Raw genomic sequence first — 17158 nt, forward strand, 5'->3', positions numbered from 1 at the left:
AACAGACTTCCGGATGCCGATATCCGGGACCAGCTGAGCTCGAACAAAAACCAGAAATGACTGAAAATTGATTACTTACCTCATTAACTTGGCAAACGAAGCTTACACTGAATGTTCGTGCACAACAATGAATGTAACCTCCTCTTTTGCAGCTCAAAGCAAAGCTTCAAACAACAATGAACTTTTTCTACCTCACCATACAATATTTTTTAAAATGAAGAAGACAAATACATGATGGAATTTTAAAAAGTTCGTCGAGTGCGAGTCACAATTGATCGGGTGGAGGAAGCAATTGCCTGATTCTATTGCCATGCTTTAGTTGTGGGTCCCTTAGTTCAAGCTCCCCCATTAGAACATCACTTTGTTTATATGTTTTCATTTAACTATTTAGTATCGTCTCCGCATCAACTATAACTCAAGGTAAATGTTGTTCCATAATATTCTTATTTTAAAAGTGACTTTGATTTTAAATAATCAAACATTACCTATTAAATTTAAGAGAAGAGAATTATCATTGATTATAATTTTTTACTATAGCAATAAATAAATCTCAAATGACATACAAATTACATAATCAATATTTTTTTTTATAGTAAACTATTTAAAACTTTATAATAAATATATATTAGATTTAATTTACAACATTAAATTATTTTAAACTGGTTATATTTTAAAGTTTTTAATTATTTTATATTTTTTAAATATTTTAATTTAAGGTTTTCAAACTCGTGAAAATTTCATATACTCGATTCGTAAATGTAAAAAAAAAATCTAATAATAAATAACTACATTAGTCCTCAAATGAGCACTATATAATTTCAAAATATTTTAAATAAAGAGATTTATTCAAGTCATATAAATTAAATAATTAAAAATAAAAATATTATGTTTTTATTTTTATGTTTAATTCTCTAATTATATTCTCTCCTCAATCATCTCTATCTTCATCTTTATTACCATCCACATTAACTTAAAAGTTATATTTTTAAGATAAATGTAACAGTTGAATTTGATCCACTCCAATATACTGTTTAAAATTCAATTTCTGAAAAAAATATCGGAGCAAGTTTTCTCCATTAAAAAAAACACAGAGAGCATTCCAAACAAAAACTAAAATCTGCAGCCCAGTAAAAAAAACAGAAGCCTAATTTCCTAATTCACACCACATAACAATTCAGTCGAAATTCCACACCACACCACCCATCTCTATCATTATATGACGAACGGCACCTCCGGCACCACCGTCAACCCGCGACCACCGCCGACCTGCAACCCGCGACCACCGCACGAACGCACGAACCGTCACCACCCCGCGACCTAACCGTCACTCCCACTGCACTCGTTCAGAGAAGACGCACCACCTCCGCGCACTCCACAGAAGACGTAAAGGGAAACCAAAACGAAAACGAGACCCTAAACCCTAAAGGTGGGTTTATTTCATTTAATTTTCTCCATTCAGAACGACACCGTTTTGGGTTAAAACGAAAATCCGGTTGAACTCGTCAACTCGGAATATACTCGCGAGTTCACCGAGTTCACTCCGAATTCACTCAAAAACCGAATTTACTCAAAAACCGAATTTATTATCGAGTTAACTCGGTAAGTATGTGAAAACGTAAACTCGGACGAGTCAACGAGTTGACTCACGAGTTTGAGAACATGGTTCAATTCTCGAATCATTAATTATATTCATCTAATTATTTATTTTATAATTTTTGTGATTCATCATCATCGTAATCATTTTAATTTATTTTCGTCGTTGATACACACTGTCAAACTAGTATGTAAGTAAATAAATGAAGGTTCCGGTTCGATTCTTCTTCTCGTAACCAGTCAGTAATTGTTTGCCAAATTTTGGCGGGAAAATATATATATATATATATATATATATTATTTCCAAATTACAGTTTCACTAAATAGTTTAGGCTCATCAAATTCTCAGAGCTTTTTTTTTTTAGTGAAGAAACGAGAAATTGCAAAAGTGGAATTGAAAATGGAGTACCCTGACAAAAATGAAAGATGGAAAAGAGCAGGGGTGGATGATAACTTGTTGGCCATGTTTGATGCCTCCGACGAAGCTAAGGATGCTCACCAAGATACTCTCGATGACAGTAAGAAAAACATATTTTTCTTTGTCTTTTTTATTTTTTAGTTATATTTGTTTTTTTCCCCGATTTTCACTTCACCTTTCCACCGCATTCGTGTCCTAGAAGAAAAACGATGTGCTTTAGCTAATTGGACTTTCGGGTAACCTGAAAAATTAAAACTTGAGTATTTGGTTTGGGTTTCTTTCGAAAAACAAAATATATACGAATTTTAAATCACCAAAACAGAGTTCTATGGTTCATATGTGCAGGGATTGCTTTTCTTGATGTTGTTCGCGCTTCTTCAATTGTGCCTGAAAATGGAAAACCACCGACTTCGTAAGTGTTTTTATATCAATGTGTGAAGGCCTAGAACTGTGATACCCCCATTCCTGTTCTTTTCCACGTTTATGGTTTATTCTCCATAAGCAGGTTTTGTTTTGGGAGAGTAAATTGCATTTTGTCTCTAATAATGTCTACTGAGGTTTAATATTTTACTTGTGAAGAAAAATTTTTGGGGCAGTCTTTCACATGCTGAGGACAGGGAACTCTCTGGAAATTATTGTGGGAAGTTATAAGCTTTTGGTAGATTTAGACAAGGTATTTGAATGCAACTTGAGACATTACTTTCTATCTTCGTATCCATAGGTCCTTAATGTAACTGATACCCCTTTACATCTGTGACTTCTTTTTGGGTTTAGCACTTCCCTCGTGTGTATTTATCCCAATCCTCATCTAACTCTCCACCGAAATTGGTTGTGGTTAAAGAGGTACAAATAAGTATAAGTAATCTCAATATGTTATTTTTGTTCTATTCTGGGTTAGTTAGTTGAACTTATTTGCAAATATAAAATATTATCTGTCAGGCATGGTCTCCGTTTATTGATTCCCTAGATAATGGCACTGCTGAAGCAGCTGACAAACAGTTCAGTAGACCTCTTGATCCTTCTGTGAGTTTATTTCTTCTGTATTTTCTCCTGTAGTGGTTTTAGTTCTTTCATTTGATTGTAGCATCATGATTGCATTTTTTTCAATCCTTATGTGAGCTAAAATGGTAAAAGTATTTCTTAACTTCTCTTGAAAAATTTATTGATCTAATGCTTTTAAAAAATTAAAAGTACAATATAGAGAATTTCTTATTTTTCCTTAACATTTTCTCTTTATCTCTCTTCTTGTTTGGAATATTCTTGTCGTTCCTTTTTTATTGTTACAAAATTTGTGAAAGTCTATGAAGGGCATGCTTGTGTGATTGCTGTAGTTGAACTATATAACTTTAATTTATTCTATAACAATTCGTCTCTTTGTCTACGAAGTTCCAACTTCCAAACCGTTTCTCAAAACATTTCTCTGAAATTGCCGTGCACATGGTAAAATGTACCAGTAATACAGGATATCACTTATGTTCACCTTTTACATGTTTTGTAGAAATTCATTATATTCTAAAGTTATCTAATTCTGCCACTTCACTTTAGGTAATCTATACCAACTTTTATTTTGTTGCATGATATAAGAAATGACGCACACGCATTTTCAACAGCAGCTTTGTGATTGATAAAAAAAAGCAGTGCAGTTCACTGAACTAATATGTATTTTTAAATTTATGTAATTTTGTTTATCAAATTTAGCATCAACTGGGTTCTCTCAGATGTATTTCTGTTAAATTGCATTTTGATATTGAATTCTTACCCATTTTTGTCCATTATGTTCTCCACCTACTTAGAGCTTTCACCTCCTGATTGAAGACGTTGCTGAAATAATATCTGGGACCAAATTTCAAGCAGCCAGCATGGAGGTTAGTTCACCAATGTTGTAATTTCTATCTAGAATTTTGCAGATATTTGTTCTACATTTATCTCTTGAGAATAGAGACAATCTAGTAAATTTTCATTTCGTACTGAGATTATAATGTGTACGTGTGTTATAGGACGTAATTAGTGAGAAAGTTATTTTTATTTTTATTAGTTAGAAGAATGAACTTAGTTGTACAACCATCATGGATGGTCAAGATTAAAGGCTATTTAAAATTAAAGTCACATGACTTTTATGTTTTAATCTTGATTAGTGAGATCTAATGATCAATATTTTCTCCTACTCTCAGAAGGAGTCCTCTCATTTGATATGCTCCTTGTATAGGTGTGTTAGAGACGGTGATAGGACCAAAAAAGAAGTAGGAACGACCTTTACAGGTCTATTATAAAAGAAGAAATAGTAAAAATAGGTTAAATTGTAATTAGTTGTAACTAGTAGTTAGTATACTATTTCGCCTAATAAAGAGGTCTTCTCTTGTAGTTTTTTTTTTTCAGCTTACGCTTGTTACATTGATGTACTGGGATTTTCCAGAGTGAAAAGGACAGTGCTCCTTTTTGGGGTAATTTTATTTACCCTGAATGTGTGTTTTGCTACAAGTGTTGTAAAAGAATGCAAAACTCTTTCTGTTACTCTGTTTTTGTAGCAGAGTAGGTGTTGTGTTAGGATTTTAGTTTCTTACTTCCTATGAAGGTGGATGGGTGTTTAATATCTTTACATAATCTTGTTGCAGCCCTTGAGGAACATGTTACTCTTTCAGTACCTTGTCATTGTTTTTGAGGATGATTTTCTACCTCGCAACGGTAATGTTGAAGTTAAACTCATCCCCGCTATCACCATGCCTTAATAAAAAGTACTTATTCTGTCTATTTTGTTGCAGCAACCTTGAAATGGAGCATGCAGAGGGAGTCTTTGCTTAGCCTGCTAGTGGTATATTTTTTTTAAGAAAAACTATACTGATCATACTGTGTAAAAGAAGACTTTTTGAGTAGCCAATCAACATATTGATTTTGGTGCTATGTGAAAACTAATAATACTCTTATACTCTTTTTTCCATGTCCTCTTGATGGGATCTTTATGCATCTTGACTCCATCACCTTGAAAGCTTTCCTTTCCTTTTTGGTGTTTTCCAAAATATATATTTTATCTTGTTTTGCCAGGGATCTAGGAAAATAAATTACAAAAGCTTGATGAAGGATTGCATGGCAATTATTTGTCAACTATCTCAACTTCTTCAAGGTGAATTCAGTAAACATCTAGAGCTTCAACAAAGTTCTCAATCTAAGTTATCCAGAAATTGTCATGTTGCATTATCTCTTTCTTTATTTGGAGTATTAAAGGACACATGTGTTTCAATGGAGAAACTTCTAGTCATGGTAAGTTCCTGAACAATTTGATTCATTGTAATACATAAACATCAAACAAGTTTTCTGTTTTTTTCTTACATTCTGAGTGATTTTAGATTATGAACCTTGATATAGCAAGGAAGAAAGCAGATATGGAAGGTCACACTTCAAGAGCAGACAGTCCAAGGTAACTTGTAATTTTTTTTCTTCACAAAGTTGAAGCTGAGTTTATTTTCTTGTTTCTTTAGAGGCTGAATGCTTTTGATAAATTAATTTCGGTGCGTTTGGTGCAGAACACCTCTGATGGAGATAATTCTGGATGAACTAGCTTACAACAAAGATAGTGTCCCTCTTTTTTTTAAGGTGGCTCCCAATTACTGTCTGTGCCCTTCCCCCCTTTTCCTCTGTTAGGAACCAAGAATTATAAAGAGAAGAAACAAAAGGTTTTTATTGAATAGAAAGAAAAGAACAAGAAATAGGAGAGCACTCTCTCCTCCAAGGGTTTCCCCTTCACAAAGAGCTAAAGCTCAATCTACAAAAATATTACACACTCCCCTCCCTCTCCTTCTTTCTTATTTATATCTAACTAGCATAACAAATAACTAACTCGTGACTATTCTAATTCTAACTAACTCCTCCTCTCTGTGTATCCTAACATCCTCTCACCCACCTCTCTTTCGTTGCACATAACTGTCTGTATATGCGACTTGATGAATTATATGCATAGGATACAAGGGTTTACCACATAATAGTATGTAATATTGGTTAACTAGACAAGTCCTACTTGTGTAGCTACTTTCCAAGTTCCCATTTCAAGTCATTTTTTGGGGGAATTATCTAGTGGATAATAGTTTCTTCTGCTTTTCATGAGAATGGCTTCAGACCTTCAGTGAACCGAAGTTGAAGCTGGAAATAGTTGTGCAGTATCTGTGGAAATACATAACCAAGGTAATCAAAAGGTGGACTTAATGGCATATTTTCTTCCTTCTGAAAGGGAGGCTCTGTTGTTGTATGCTAGTAGCTTTTGATAATCCCTTGATTTAACTATCTTTGTTTTCACAAAATTGCAGCCTTCTGTACGCACTCGTAAGACAAGTGATTATATTGAAGATGCAACATTTGTTGGGGCTTTGAAGTGCTTTTTAAATAAAGCTGGCACTAAGAGCATAATGAAAAAAATTGGTGTAGATGTAATTCAATTCCTTCTGGCCCATGGTTTTCAGGTACTTGTCTTATTCAGCAAATCAATGTGCAATATATATTGATTTCAACTACATATAGAAAAATTATCATAGAGAAAAGGAATATAAAGATTGAGGACTGTGATACAAACTGAGAATAGTAGGGCGTGAAGAAAGGTCTTATGGACAGAATGAGATTTACGGAAAATAGTCTAGACTAGAGAGATGTCTCCTCTATGGATTTCTCCTTTCAGAAAGAGCAAAACTAAATCTGCAAAATAATACAAGATAAACAGTATTTCCCCTTTTACAATCTCCAACATATTTAACTGCCTAACCTCTTAACATACTAACTATGGTAACTATCCTAATTAGTGGTCCTTTTTCCTAACAAATTGGTAATCCTCCTAAAGAAGAAACAAAGACGACAAATAAAGAATATCACAAAGGCAAACAAACCCCTTGGCATAATAGTCAAAGAGCTTCCTTTCCTATGGGTGGGATACCGATCACATTGATAGCTATTTATCACATGGGATAGGGAGACTAACTAGAGGTTTTGTCATCTGATATTTTTGAATATGAAACCAGTCAATGAAGCACTTGAGAAGCTAAAGTATTAGTTCCCTCTCCTTGAAAATCTAATTCCTTTTTAAAATGGTTTTTTACTGGCTTTCAGGCTCAATTGTCAATATTGTCAAATGGAAAGGCTGATGCCAACATTTCTGGTGGTGACAAAGAAGGGGGAGTCAGTGCTCTTGTGGATTTGTGCCAGACTTTTATTTCTGCTTTTAATAATTTTAGAAGCACGGATGCGTAAGGGAACCATTTGGATTTTAATTCTCAAAATCTTGCATACTTTTCATTTGTGCGTTTTGGTATATTATGATTATTGATCATATTTTATTTACTTACAAAAAGTTTAAAATTTGCATTTACTATTGGTATATAAAACTACACTAATTTCCTTCCATGCTTGAATATTACCAAAACTTGGAACTGGTCCTATAATTTTTTTATTTCTTGGTGGGTGGAGGAGACCCGTGAAGTCTCTGTTTACGATGTTGACAATTTTCTAATTTGTTGTTTGTCGTGGTGTAGGCAAATGGAGATATTGTCGATTGGAAAAGAGGCACTATTTACTGCCGCAACTATTATCTCCGTGAAATCATAGGAGTGCAAGTAACTTCATTGACTAGTTCTGCTTGGTAAATACCAATACGGGATAAACTCATTCTGCCCAAAAATAACTACTTTGACTTGATGAATTCATTGTTTATTCAGAATTGATGGCTTTGTAGCTATTGTTGTTAAATAGCTGCTGTAGTGCTATTGCATTGCGAAGTTCCTCGGTTTTGCCTCGCCTTTTGCGGCTGCTATGGGTCTCATGGTGAAGGCATGTCTCTTGCTTTCCCATCTCGTCTCTAAGGAGTCTTCGGCTAATTGAACTTTTAAGTTAATGTCATTCTGATTTTTATGCATTATAGTTTAATTTGCATACAACAATTTTATATACATGTATACTTGGTATATATTTCATTTCAACCTTCAAGCAACTTCTGCAATTTGCACACGACGCTATCCTTCATATGATATTGAAGATTGTCGGCTTTCCACCATTTTCCACTATATACAAACAATTGATAACGCTGTGCTCTAATTGAATGCACGAGGTATACTTTACCATGGCCAAAGTTTGACATCTTTTCTGACTGAAATTATAATATACCAAATCATTATGATGAGTCCAGCTAGGCTTCATAAGATCTTTGTCAAATGATATCTAGAAGACATGATTGTGACCCTTGATATGAAATGCTCGTCTTCAATAACAAATTTAATTCCTGAAATATATTATAGTGAGAACTGCATGACAATCATCGAGTGACTTAGAACGACTCAATGAGTATTTATATACTCAAGACAACAATGTTTTAATAAACATTGTTGTTTCAGTCTGTAGAACTGCTTAAAGTTTGAACTTTGAGCAGGTTGGCTTGGCTGTATTATATACATTGTTGGTCCTAGCGAGAATAGCCATATGTTTAATTGTTCATGTGTTCTGAAATAGGAAAAATGGCATGCATATGTTGTTTTTTTACTGCTTACATTAAAGTCTCTGCCGGATGTATAGTGGCAGCTTAGATGTCGCTTGTTCAAGGTTTGAGTGCATGTGCTCAGATCTAACAAAAATAACATTGGTTTTCTTGGTGAAGATTAAAAAAAAACATATTTCAAACCTATTCTCCTAATGCATACTTTTAAACAACCAGTTACCTACAACACTGACTAGTGAGTGAATGTACAATTACAGAAACTGAATCTTGACAGATAATAATATCCAAACAACTATTGCATTTATAACTGTACAAAACACTATGAAACTTAATTGACGTTGCAGTGATGTTGTCTGGTATGAGTTATAAATGCAAGAATTGTGTAAATTTGTATTCATGAGATTCACTCACATGTGCATACTACAATCTCTCCGTTTCTCCCCGTGCCTTTTACCTCGTACCACTTTGACTGAGCTCAATTTGTCCATGGCAGCCACAAAAGCTTGGAAAAACTTGTGGTTATCCTTGGCAAAGTCTAGGACAAAAGGCTTGGTTCGTGGGTCCAAGGCCAAAGCCTGGTCAGAGGCCAACAAGCCCATTTTGTTTTGCAAGTTGCCATAATAGGCATGGTCGAACAAGAAAGGCGTAGTGGCATCAAAAGGGGCAACGATGTCAGAGTTTCCACCGAAGTTTGGACAGTACATTCTAAGTGCGTGTAGGAGTTTTGGGTCCATGTCTGGGTCCGGTTGGCCCTTGCCTCGGTAACTGTAGAGACGGGCCACAAAGTTCTTGCAATGGGCAAACCCAATTGTATGGGCCCCCGATAGGGCTACTAGGTCCTGTATGGTTAGGCCCTTGGAATTGAAGAGTTTTATGAGTTGATCGACGGTTGAGTTTGCATGAGGGATGTTCGATGCCACCCTTGATGCCGTTGATATCTTTCCGTCCCATCTTCCCTTCTTCACTGGGTAATAAGGCCCTCCTGCCTGTCTCACATAACACCTTACTGTAATGCCTCTAATACATTCTTTAATACATTTTTTGAAATATTTTTTTATTGTCAAATCAAAATTATAAAAATTTAAAGATTTCACTTATTTAGTTAGTCTCACTCATTATTTTATAGCTTCTAACACAATTTAACAGATAAAAAAAAATAAGAAATGCATGACAAAGAGTGTATTATAAAAAATATGCCTTTAATATTCTAGACTTAGAAAAACTAAAGTATGTTTGAGTGTTTTACCATAAACACAAACAGGTACTAACTTATTGTTTTTAATGTGACAATCTTGTCACTTATGGTAGCAATTGGATTAAAGAAAACTTGTCAATCATTGAAATCTTTAGAAGAAACAGTAACTATTGAGGAGCAATGTGCATTAAAATATAAAGGAATAACATGATTAGCCACATATTTTTATCATACTTAACAATGATAATGAGTTATTGCATTTGATTTGAATGACAACTAATAAAATTTTATGCATCGGCATTCACCAATTTGTTTCTAATTACATAACCACATAAAACCAAAACCTTAAATAATTCAGTTTGGTCCGGTCAGCTTGTTTTATACAACTTTTTTTTTCTTGAATAAACACAACTTTGACTTTACTCTCTCTTCCAAATAATAAATCAACTTTTAAAACTCAATAAAAACAATACCAAGTTAAAATACAATTATCTATAAACATGTAAATTGTAGAATAAATATATAATTAGTTTTATTATCGATGGTGCAAAATTTGTTCATAAATCAATATGTATAGCACAGAAAAAGACACGAAAAAATAGACCTAAGATTAAGACGCAGCGTTGTGTCTGGTGCCCAAATAATCCAAACATATAAGTACAAAAGTTGGGCTGTTTTGGACTCTAGCATATTATGCCCAACTAATACTCAGCAATTGATTATCATATAAAAACAAATTTAAATTAACTTTATTCAGAATCCATAATCCATGAAAAAACACCCAAGTTTTCCAACATATATGACCAAACACCCTTTGCATTAGCTCTTTTGTGTGTTTGTTTAGGAAGAAAAAAATTGGGTATGTTTTCTTTCTCAATTTTCCTTTTCATTCTACAGTGTAAAGAAGCTCTTTCCACCAATTAATACCCAATTTCATTACACATAATTATATAATATCCAATGTCATCACAAGTGGCAGACAGATAGGCTACAATAAATCTAGGACACCTTTTCACTTGTACCATAAGTCTATACGTCTAAATTTTATAACATTTTTGGCACTGGAAGCAAAACTGCTATGTAAGAAACACAGAATATGCATCAGTAAAAGGGAAGAAAATCAGAAGAACCACTCAGAAAATAGAAGGGGATAAGCATAGTGTGGATTTCTTTCCTCATAGTTTAATGGTCCTTATTTCAGTGGACCAATTGTGGCTAGCACAACAACAACAATTGTGTGAACTGAAACCCTTGAATTATGTGTGGCAAGAGAAAGAAATCAAGAAACCAGAAGGCAGAGGTGAATGAAAAAAATTAAGATATTTGATAAATGAAGAGGAAATAAATATAAAGTATAGATTTTGATTAATTCAGGGTTGAAAATGCATTGAATTAAACTGATAGAGAAAATATATGATAAGCATGATGGGAATTGCAACAAAACAGCAACAACTTACCAGGTGAACATAATCTCTGGCGGCAATTACAAGAATATCCGCACATGACACCACACCAGGGCACTTTCTCTCCACTAGTTCCTTAGCTTTTCTCACACTCTCAAAACCTTCCACCTTCAAGTCTCTATTATCCTCTGCATCCTTCTCTGCCAATTCCTTGCTTCCACCCTTTGATGCTATTAAAATTGAGGCATCACACCCCTGCACTCACCCATTCAGGAATTAAGATACTCACTACACAAAAGAGACCACCACACCACAAAAGTCACTACCAAACATGGATCAATGCTGAGACTGAGACATTCCTTTTAGACTGCTGGATCAAGACAGGAAAACAAGATTTGCTTTTTGGTTTTAAAACTTTGACAATATAAAGAGAACTCACAACACATTTTTGTCACATACCTTGTTATTGGCTAAAATTTGTTAGAAACTAGAAAACTATTACTGGGATTCATACAATATGAAGTAAGATCTAGAAAATTTTGTGATTGAGAAAACAAGTCTCTGCATGCATGCAAGTCAAAGCTAAATCCTTTTTTTGAGGGGTTGGAATTGATCTTACTCCTACGAAGCAATCATGGAAGAGGAGGCGAATGGTGGCAGGGCCAGAAACAGGTGATTCTTTGAATTGTTGAGAAGTGACTGAACCAACAAGCTGCTCTACCTGGGGGCATGATTTGGCATAGTAGTTTACTGAGAGTTGGCGAGGGGGCCGTGTAGTGTTGGCATGTGTGGCTAAGCAAGAAGTTCCACTGAAAATGAAGAACACAAAGAAAGATGTGAATGGTAGTGAAAAGGAAGTGGATGCAAAAGAAGGTAGAGACATGAGTTTAGATGATGGGGCAGTTTAGGAGAAAGAAAAGGAGAGTAGTTAAGAAGATGAAGAGTGAAGGCAAGGATGAATGTTTTTGTGTGTGTATGGGAATATGGGATAGTTTGTCAGATCAAAAAATGGGGGTTTAAATATTAGAGGGAATCAATTCCCGTGAGTCTCGTAGAAGAGAAAAACGAAGCTGAATTAATTGCTGCTATCTACTGCAGAAAGGTCCTGACACCTCAGAAAAAGAAATTACAAAAATCAATAAGACATCCCTTTGAACATGTTTAAACTCTACATGAAGTCCACCACCTGAAAACACCACATTTTTGCTTCAATCATGCATAATAATAGGTCTTGGTTTGGACAATTGCATATAGGTTGCAAATTATGCTCTCTAGCTCTACTTTTTTTGCACACCACTTTTATTATTTGGTACAAAACTAGTTTGAGAAACGTAATCGAGTAAAGAATAATATAAAAGTACCATTTTGAATGCAGAAAGTAGGGTGAAGCAGTAATTAGAGGGAAGGACACGATAGAGTGAGTCAGTGAAGTGTGAAGCCCACAAGAAGATGACATTGGTGCAGCCATTGCATGAGTTATTAAATGCAAAGCATGTGCAACCAAAAGAGCCACTAGATCATAAATAAATGAAGCTCTTGATAGTAATTAATCTAAGTTTACTGATTTCTCCATCCTTTGGGTGCTTTTCCTTTTTCAGGTTGGTCTTAAGTGGGAGCACCCTTTTGCTGTGATTGCATTAAAAAGCTGGAAAATCGTCTCACCAAATTCATTCTTTCTGTAAGCTTAGTATTACAAGCCTTACAAGGTACTTTTGCAAACTAAGAATTGTGGTGATTCATCTTTACAGTGGGGCCTCCCACCCTCCACTTTCTTTTGGGCTCAACTGTTTGTTTCAATGTTACTAACTACTTGTTGGAGTCTGATGTCAGAATGCCAATTTCTGATCTCATGCGGTGCAGAAATAATCAAGATTCACAAGTAAAAAATGTCACAATCTTGATAAATTGAGGAAATTCACCACTTTTAGTGACAAATTTAAATATAAGAATCAAAAGTTATATTCAAGAACTCAGAGCGTTTCTCTCAATTAAGTGCAAACTTTGTTCAAAATGAGCCTAAACTTCTAAAACAGTCAACATAAGTATATTTATACCATGTATTAAGACTAGTAGGTTCATCCAGTAACAAGACCCATTAAATAAGTCCCCTAGTTAACTAATTAGAAAAATAATATCCATAAAAGTCTTCAATTACAAAAATATAGATACAATTACAAAGGCCAATACAAGAAATTAAAAAAATTAAATCTACATTAATTTTCATCTTATGTTAGATCATCTGTCATTAATATCTATTGGTAATTACCAACAAAAAATACCATTTTGTTTGTTAGGAATTAAACTATGTTCACTTCACTAAGTTATACTTATTTTTAATATTCCAAACGAGTTATACTTATTTTTAATATTTCAAATTGAATAACAATATCATTATTCGGGCACACTTATATCGACACTATAAATTTATAGTTCATTATAATAAATATAAATACAAATGTGAAGGCGGAGAATTTTTCTGATTGCAACTACCTATATATTGTGATCAAAACATAATCAACATAGTTGTTATATATGATAAATTTATAAATGTTATGCAAAATTATAACATATTTCTATATACATATGTTCTAAAGAAGAAAAGACTAATTTGTAATGTCATAATTTTGCAGTAATAAATCCTTTCCTATCTACCCCTCTTTCATCTTGCTCTCCAAGTCACTCCTTCCTATATAAAGGGTGTCTTAGTTCATGTATTCTCACCTTGAATTTTGAAATAGAAAAGAAATCTTAAATCCTAAACCCTAAAACCTAAACTATAAACAAGTGAAACTCCTTAAAATGTTCAATCTTAAAATTAGCTCACATCACTATTTGTCACTCCTTTTTATTTATACACCCACAAGATTTTATTTTCTTAAAGAAATTGTGGACTCATACTCTTTGGTCCAATGTTTTTGCTATTTGCCATGTATTTTTCTACATATACAATGACCAATTGTTTTCTTTGTGGAAAAGTAAAAAATAAATATAACATTTTGACAATATCTTTATGCGCTTAAATAAAATTTGATGATCACACAAGTCATTTTGTATTTGATATTTTAAACAAATAAATAAATACAATTTTTTTCAAAAAAATAAGTTTTCTCGAAATAAATTCATGCAAGTAGTTTATAATATCGGTGTATAGCTTACATTATCTTTGCTTATTATACAATTCGCAAAGGAGTATAGTCGCTCACACTATTTTATGCTCCAATTAGTGTAAATTATAGAAAAATATAATTACTTAAAATATAAAAGTTAAAAAATATCAACACAAACATCTCTTTGACCTTTAAAACTAAGGGTAGCAATGCGGACTGACCCGCCCCACATAGGCATGTCCCGTGTTTAGTCTGCAAAATGCGGGTTGGGTTGGTTCGCCCTGCACAAGGAGTGCGAACTCATTTCACTGGTCTGCCCCACATAAGAGGTAGCCTGCGGGGCAACCCACATAAGAAAAATATTTATTTTTAAATTAAAATTTAATTATAAAAAATTTAAACATTCTTAAAGCAAGGATTTCCTATAAAGAATAAAGGTGGAAAATAGAAAATATAAATAATATGTTACAATTTACTGATGACACTATGTTTGTATGTAAAGCTAAAACCCAAAAACATTTTGATCTTAAAAAATATTCTAAGATATTTTTGGTTAGCCTCTAGATTAAGAGTTAAACTTCATAAAACTAGGATTTGAGGGATAGGAATGGAACTCATAATCATACATAGGTTCTCAACGATATTGAATTGTGCATTATGATAATACCTTTTACGTATTTAGGAATACTCATAGGAGAAAATCTTAAAAGAAAATATTTTTGGCAAGGTATGAAATAAAAAATAAAAGAGAGATTATCTAGGTGGAAAGGAAGACACATCTTTCTTGTTGGAAGAGTGAATTTAATAAAATCAATGTTATTTGTTATGCCTATGCTCTCAATATTTGAAATGCCACACATAGTAAGAAAATAAATAATTAAGATACAAAGAGATTTTATGTAAGGATAGGAGCACGAGGGTAGAAAGATTGCATGGGTAAGTGGGAAAACATATGTAAGAGTAAAGAGGAATGTGGCTTAGGAGTAAAGGACCTAAGATGTTTTAGCATAGTCCTTTGATAAATGTCATATTTCAGTAATATTTCATACTAAAAGACAAACACTTATAGATATTTATTGATAAAATAACTATAATTTAACCCCTAATTTATGAATTTACACTTTTTTACATATTTTGTGATTATAATATGAATAAGAACGATTTATTCCCAAATTTGTGTTAATTTCATGATTCTAGGAGAAAATGGAGATGAAAGAGCTAAAGGAGAATATACAAGATGAAAAAAGGAAGTTGGAACATTGAAAACTCGCTCAAAACTCATCCAAACTTGTCCAAGCCAGATTACTCCAAAGGAACTCTCCCAATACTCGCCCAAGCGAGTTCACTCTAGAGAAGCTAAGCTTTTTTTCTCCTCAAACTTGCTCAAGCAAGTAATAACTCATCTAGGTGAGAAGTCACTTAATCCAAGTCCAACTAGGTAAAATGTGAAACATAACCCTAGACATCATTGGGAGAATAGAAGGAGATAGACAACCTTAGAGGAGACAGTCGTCAAGGAGAAACATCTTGCATCTTCTTTTCTTGCTTTCCATGCTTGTAATGGCCAACATGAGTGGCTAATTCTACCCTTTGAGATTGGAAGTAATTTGTTCAAACTGTATTGAGGTGATATTTAAACATATTAGTTTGTTCTTGATTGATGATTGATATTGTCATTTTATTCTTAATGTTTGAATTATCATGATTTTGATTCTTAGATTTGACTGGAAAGTACTTTTAAGCATCGTACCTAAATGATAATGCTTAACATATTTGAATGTTAGGAATAAATTTGAAATGTTAACTGCTATCAACATTTGTTTGTAACAATAAGAAGTTTTTATAAATATGTGAGGAATCGATAATTAGGAGACTATCTTAATAATTTTATATGCGAGAAATCAATATTTAGGAGACTATCTTAATAATTTTATATGCAAGGAATCAATATAAATAGATTTTATTGGGCATCAATATCTATCAAAGATAGAATATTACATGTTTTTCAAAATACAAGAGTGAGAAAGATGAACCCCAATCCCAATTTTCCCAATTAAAACAAAACAACTCTTTACTTTGCTTTATTTACATTCTTGCAATCTCATGCATAACAAACTTCCAACAAACTTATATATATATATATATATATTATTTTCTATTTAATGAATATTGTACTTTAGAATTCAACTGCTCCTTGTGGGTTTGATATTCGTCCTGAGGGACAAATTTATTACTTCTGACATAGTACATTTGTCGTAAAATAGTCATCAGCCTTCTAGGCAAGTGAAAATTGAGGTTAGGAAAGGAATAGAAGGGTCTGTGGATAGATATTTTAATTTTAAAATATGGGTCATGGAGAGCCTTAAACAAGTGTAAGGATAACATTAATGGCTCATGGTGGTGGAGAGACCTTAGGAATTTATGTGGGAAATGGAGAATAGGAAAAATGGCTTGATAACATTATCACTTGGAAAAGAGGAATGAGAAATATAATTTTATTTTGGGATGGCATATGGTTAGGAGAAACTCCCTTAAGGGACAAATTCCCTAAATTTTATGCCAATTCAACCCAAAAGAGTGTAACAGTGGTAGAGGTTGGAGAATGGTTTGAAAATAAATAAAAATGGAATATAACATGGATAAGATAATGGTTCGAATGGGAGAAGTCAATGTTAAACGAACTGCAACGGATACATAGATGTACAATGCAAAGGGACAATGAGGGTGAATGAGTCTGGAAAGAAGAGGAAACACAAGTGTATATAGCGAGGTTTGCGTATAAGAGGATAAGAAATGAAATCAAAGGGGATGATGAGGCCTTGTATGAAAACATTCTGGAAAATAAAATTTTTACCCACAACTTAGCTTTATGCATGTAAAGTCTCTCATAATAAATTAACAACATGATAATTTATATAATAGAGGAATTTGGCTGGGTAACAGAAAGTGTATAATGTGCGAGACAAATGATGAATCTAT

The 17158-nt window shown here is 33.4% G+C and overlaps 2 protein-coding genes across 8 annotated transcripts; one reads left to right on the forward strand and one right to left on the reverse strand.

Moving 5' to 3' along the window:
* The first annotated feature begins 1139 nt into the window (after window positions 1-1139).
* On the forward strand, window positions 1140-7973 carry LOC137806513 (negative regulator of systemic acquired resistance SNI1). 5 transcript variants are annotated; one of them, XM_068606691.1, is made up of 17 exons: window positions 1140-1426; window positions 1964-2111; window positions 2357-2423; window positions 2591-2684; window positions 2786-2854; window positions 2951-3034; window positions 3805-3876; window positions 4624-4693; window positions 4771-4820; window positions 5051-5266; window positions 5353-5423; window positions 5530-5599; window positions 6119-6184; window positions 6307-6459; window positions 7097-7233; window positions 7519-7625; window positions 7702-7973. In XM_068606691.1, the coding sequence occupies exons 2-16, from the start codon at window positions 1994-1996 to the stop codon at window positions 7589-7591; spliced, it is 1410 nt and encodes a 469-aa protein (XP_068462792.1). In that variant the 5' UTR covers window positions 1140-1426; window positions 1964-1993; the 3' UTR covers window positions 7592-7625; window positions 7702-7973. The 5 variants fall into 5 exon arrangements, with proteins under 5 accessions (XP_068462792.1, XP_068462789.1, XP_068462791.1 ...); XM_068606692.1 differs by lacking the exon at window positions 1140-1426 and adding an exon at window positions 1745-1832; XM_068606688.1 differs by having other exon boundaries at window positions 7519-7973.
* Window positions 7974-8741: 768 nt separating this feature from the next.
* Window positions 8742-12766, reverse strand: LOC137806514 (peroxidase 19). Of its 3 annotated transcripts, none has more exons than XM_068606694.1 (4): window positions 12434-12766; window positions 11692-12258; window positions 11127-11327; window positions 8742-9460 (listed from the first exon to the last, which is right to left on the reverse strand). In XM_068606694.1, the coding sequence occupies exons 2-4, from the start codon at window positions 11953-11955 to the stop codon at window positions 8882-8884; spliced, it is 1044 nt and encodes a 347-aa protein (XP_068462795.1). In that variant the 5' UTR covers window positions 11956-12258; window positions 12434-12766; the 3' UTR covers window positions 8742-8881. The 3 variants fall into 3 exon arrangements, with proteins under 3 accessions (XP_068462795.1, XP_068462794.1, XP_068462796.1); XM_068606693.1 differs by having other exon boundaries at window positions 11692-11881; window positions 12434-12735; XM_068606695.1 differs by having other exon boundaries at window positions 11692-12177; window positions 12434-12566.
* Between the last annotated feature and the right edge of the window lie 4392 nt (window positions 12767-17158).

The sequence above is a fragment of the Phaseolus vulgaris genome, chromosome 3, assembly GCF_000499845.2.
Source record: "Phaseolus vulgaris cultivar G19833 chromosome 3, P. vulgaris v2.0, whole genome shotgun sequence".
Classification (NCBI taxonomy): Eukaryota; Viridiplantae; Streptophyta; class Magnoliopsida; order Fabales; family Fabaceae; genus Phaseolus; species Phaseolus vulgaris.

Coding starts and splice junctions, on each gene's coding strand:
- LOC137806513 (XM_068606688.1), top strand. CDS start 1,994: ATGGAGTACCCTGACAAAAATGAAAGATGGAAAAGAGCAGGGGTGGAT. Junction 4,821..5,050: donor CTTTGCTTAGCCTGCTAGTG/GTATATTTTTTT, acceptor TTGTTTTGCCAG/GGATCTAGGAAAATAAATTA. Junction 6,185..6,306: donor TGTGGAAATACATAACCAAG/GTAATCAAAAGG, acceptor ACAAAATTGCAG/CCTTCTGTACGCACTCGTAA.
- LOC137806514 (XM_068606693.1), bottom strand. CDS start 12,540: ATGGCTGCACCAATGTCATCTTCTTGTGGGCTTCACACTTCACTGACT. Junction 11,882..12,433: donor TACTTTCTGCATTCAAAATG/GTACTTTTATAT, acceptor CTTCATTTTCAG/TGGAACTTCTTGCTTAGCCA. Junction 9,461..11,126: donor CCAGAGATTATGTTCACCTG/GTAAGTTGTTGC, acceptor TATGTGAGACAG/GCAGGAGGGCCTTATTACCC.